The 4,120-nt window shown below is 47.9% G+C and overlaps 1 protein-coding gene across 1 annotated transcript in view; it reads right to left on the reverse strand.

Annotated features, from left to right (window-relative positions):
* Positions 1 to 559: 559 nt before the first annotated feature.
* The window catches only part of nfia (nuclear factor I/A), a gene marked incomplete in the record, with an annotated part of 47,934 nt that continues 44,373 nt past the window's right edge, over positions 560 to 4,120 (reverse strand). Inside the window, 1 exon segment of the mRNA XM_025009638.2 lies at positions 560 to 3,031. Coding sequence (XP_024865406.1) covers positions 3,017 to 3,031 — 15 coding nt within the window.

The raw sequence follows: 4,120 nt of genomic DNA on the forward strand, positions 1-4,120 counted from the left end.
TCCTTCCTGACATAACCTGGGCTCGAACCGGCAGCGCGTCTCTCTCACTCTTCACATCAATCTGTTTCATTTTGATCTTTTGGTTCGAATGAAGTTAATTTTATACACCACACTACCTGGAGTCCCTGGGGGGTAACCAGTACGAGCAGAAGAGTTTAAACAGTTTAACGACTCAAAGTCCTACTTCAGTGGCGGCAGTGAGGAGGTAGGGGGGGTTTGTCTTGTGATCGGAGGGTTGCTGGTTCGAACTCCCGCTCCGGCTGTCTCAGCCGTTGTGTCCTTGGGCAAGACACTTCACCTGCCTTGCCTGCTGGTGGTGGTCAGAGGGCTCGGTGGCACCGGTGTGATGGCAGCCTCTTTTCTGTCAGTCCGCCCCAGGGCAGCTGTGGCTACAATGTAGCTTACCGCCATCAGTGTGTGAATGTGTGGATGAATGGGTGAATGATTGTAGTGTAAAGCGCTTTGGGGTCCTTGGACTAGATAAAGCGCTATATAAGTGCAAGCCATTTACCATTTCAGTAAAACTAACAAATAAAATATAAATAAGTATTACTTAAAATTTCCACTGGGTGAAACAGAAACCAGGGTTTTTTGTTTTCCACCAGAAAGGGGCGGGGCCAATTGAAGAAGAAGGAAGTGATGTTTTTTTAAGTGACCTTTTGTTAACTGATCTTTATCTGGTCTTTCCGCCTGAAAGAAGGATCTCGTATTTTACTGAAGTCACTGGTTTGTTAACGAGCGTTGCCCACAGCTTCTGACCACTGGTTCAATCAGCTTCACGCCTGGATGGAAACGTACTGAGGCATCTCCTCCAGCCTCGGTGCTCATGTGACTAAATGTTTCCGTGTGTTGGCAGCAGGACTGAGGACCTGGTTTCAGCTCTCAGACCGGGGAACAGAAAGTCAAGCTTTGTTCGCCTGAGATGATGAAACACTGAGAAACACCAGCATGTTCTCCACGGCTGTCCTGTTCAACTTGTTGCTTCAGTCAACCTATATGTTCTCAGATACGGAGAAAACAATCTAAACACAAACAAAGGGATCAACTGAAAGCCGTCTCTTCGCTCCGGGTCTAATGCAGGCTCTTAGGACCGGACAATAGCTCAAGGCACATCGACGAGGAACGATTGATTTCATGCAACCTGTTAGAAAATGAAGAACGTCTGAGAAGTCATGCTGAAGAAGGACGGAAGGACGAAGACAGCTGGTTGGTTATGAAAGATGGTTGCTAGAAAAGGCCAAACGGACGGATGGCTGCTGCCGAGCGCCTGATGTCGGGTTTTTTTTTTTTACAATATAGTGTCTTCATTTCACTAACTACATCATCTATGAAAAAAACTGTCACTAACACTAAAACATGCAGATTTTTTTTGTTATTTTTGTTTGAATTCACTTTTCTTTGACACTGATGGAAGTGTATGTTTGAACATATATATTTATTTATATATTTATAGAATAAGAAAGAAAAAACAAACTCAGGTTGAATAAATGTAAAAACTTCCCTTTGCTCCGCTCCTTCATCACTAAACCACACCCCCTGATTACACACTCACGGCCCATTGGCCAACTGCTGGAAGAAGTGCTTGTGATTGGACGAGGGCCTCTAGGAGACGCAGCCAATCACAGGATGGCCCGTTACCGGGCGGATTATCTATCCAAACTGTTTCAAGCTTCAATTCATGAATTTTTGCCTGATTTTAAACGAAGTGCTCAGTAAAATAAGTTAACCGCTTAGCGTTTTTCTTCCTTATAAAACTAAAACTAAAAAGCAGAAAATGTTTTAAAAACTGATTGTTTAAATGATTTTTCTTAAAGGGATTTTCATATCAAACTAACACTTTTACACGATGAACGAACAACAACTAAGAAACAATAAAAGTGGAAACAGCCCAAAGCCGCGGCTTTGACTTTTCTTACCTCCGTATTTTAGAGTCCCGGAGGTCTGAGTGGACTCGGAAGAAAAATATAGATTCAGATTCAACGACTCTGATATCTTACAAACACGTCATTATCAACAGCTAGCCAACTAAATTGCACTTTCCTCATGATTTCACTGGTAAAGTTTTCGAGAAGCATTTCTCTCCTGACTGTCTCGTTCGCTCTGAGCACACCCCCACCCCCACCTTCATACGCTACACCCGGACAGGTGGATGGAGGGGCGAGGAAAAGGAGGGGACTCGGCTGAAATGAGGGCTAAAAGAGAAAAAATCAATGAGCCATGAAGCTAAAGCCTCCACAGAAACAAGCCTGGATCCACCAGAGTCTGGTGCAACACAAACCCCACCCGCATCGATCTGTACCCCCACCCCCCCAACCCCAAACCAGGCGGGGCATCTCCCAGTAGCTCCTCCAATTAAGCACAGGTCCGTGTCCTCGGAGCGAGCCATGTTGGCTCCTCCCTCCCTGACCTCGCTACAACCTGGAGGCGGGGTCAAGAAGGGCGGAGTTCATCCCAGGAGGTGTGGAGTCAAAAAAGGGGCGGAATCCATCCCAGGAGGTGCGTTCAGGCTCAGGTGTTTGGGGGTTTTAGCTGGTGGTTTCTGAGCCGGGTAACGCCGGTGCATCCTGTCCGGACCCAGTCTGCAGGAGCAGGGCTGGGGGGCGGAGGGAGGGGGAGGGGGGTTGACCCTGGGAGCGGGTCTTTAAATTAGTGCAAGTCTACGTTGCAAAGAATGATGGGAGAATGCATCTGCAGTTTCTCCAAAGTTTATTCAGTCTGAAGGCGTTTCCAGAGACTGATGGCTCAGTCCCTCCCCCCCTCAGAAGTATCGGCCCGTTCTAGATTTTTGGGGGTACAGAGTGGGGGGGGAGGGCTCAATGTCTGGCACCATGGATCCATATGACCCATACAGGAAGTCTTGGACGTATAGTTCACAGAGGGGGTGCGTTTGATCCGCTGTAGCCATGCTGATGCTGCAGAGTCTGGCGGTAAGGGTGGGGGGGGGTCCAGGGACGAAAGGGTCGGGGTTTTCTGTCACAGCGGGTGTCAAAGGTGGGTAGCCACGCCTCAGGAGTCCCTATCCCAGGTACCACTGTGGAGACAAGCAAAGAGGGGGGGTTAACATTAGAACACCTCAGGATCAGAACCAACCATCCCACAGAACCTTTAGGAACCCTGAACCCTCAGCATGTCTTTCAGCTGTGATCAAAAGCAGCCAGAGTCCAAAGAAGAACTCTGAAAGACCTTCAGAACATATGGAGAACCACTTTAACAGATTAAAGTACAATCTGGATAAATGAAAAGAACAGAGAACTGGATCAGAAGTTCTGAAGAGTTCTTTAAATTAAACTCTAGACTGCCTCCTGGAGCCTGTAGGGGGCCCCAAACTTCAGATCGCTCCTGATCCACAGCTGGCCCCGAGTGGAAGACAGGGTTCTCCTCCTCCTACAAGTGGTTCTTCCCCCCTCCTACAAGTGGTTCTTCCCCCCTCCTACAGGAGGTTCTCCTCCTCCTACAGGAGGTCGTCTTTCTCCAATCGATCACCAATCGTTTCACCAATCTGTCCCTCATCTTCCTCGCTGCCCCACAAAGTTCAACTTCATCCTCACGTTACATCATGTCTGGTTGCTACGACAACCAGACGGCCCAGAACGTGACCACCATGACCAACGCACCCCCTCTCACACACACACACACACAGTCACACACACAGCTTTTTAAAAACACTTTTTACTTTACTCCCCTCCTCTGATCATGTCACACTTTTCCACTTTTTCCTCATCTTCTCACCGTGCACTCCCTCACATACATACACACACACACACACACACACCCACACACCCTCACATACACATTTAAAATGTAAGGACAATTTAGAAAAAGTGTTTTGAAAAGTCTAAGGTGTAAGTTTAAATAAACAGTCAAGAGTAGAGTTCTGTCTGTGTGCATGCCCCCCCCCCAGAGTCCTCTCCTGCTCCTGACTCGTTGTAATTCTACTGCTGTGTGTGTGAGTCTGTGTCTGTGTCTGTGTGAGAGAGAGGGAGTGTGTGTGTGTAGTGATAGAGGAGAAGACTGGAAGGTTAGTTTTTAATCAATACAACTTGCTGACGCTGGGACTTTTCTGCCCGCTCTCTGTGTTGGTGTCCCCCCCTCCCTCTCCCTCCCTCTCCCCCTCCCCCTC

Source organism: Kryptolebias marmoratus, linkage group LG18 (genome assembly GCF_001649575.2).
Source record: "Kryptolebias marmoratus isolate JLee-2015 linkage group LG18, ASM164957v2, whole genome shotgun sequence".
Taxonomy (NCBI): Eukaryota; Metazoa; Chordata; class Actinopteri; order Cyprinodontiformes; family Rivulidae; genus Kryptolebias; species Kryptolebias marmoratus.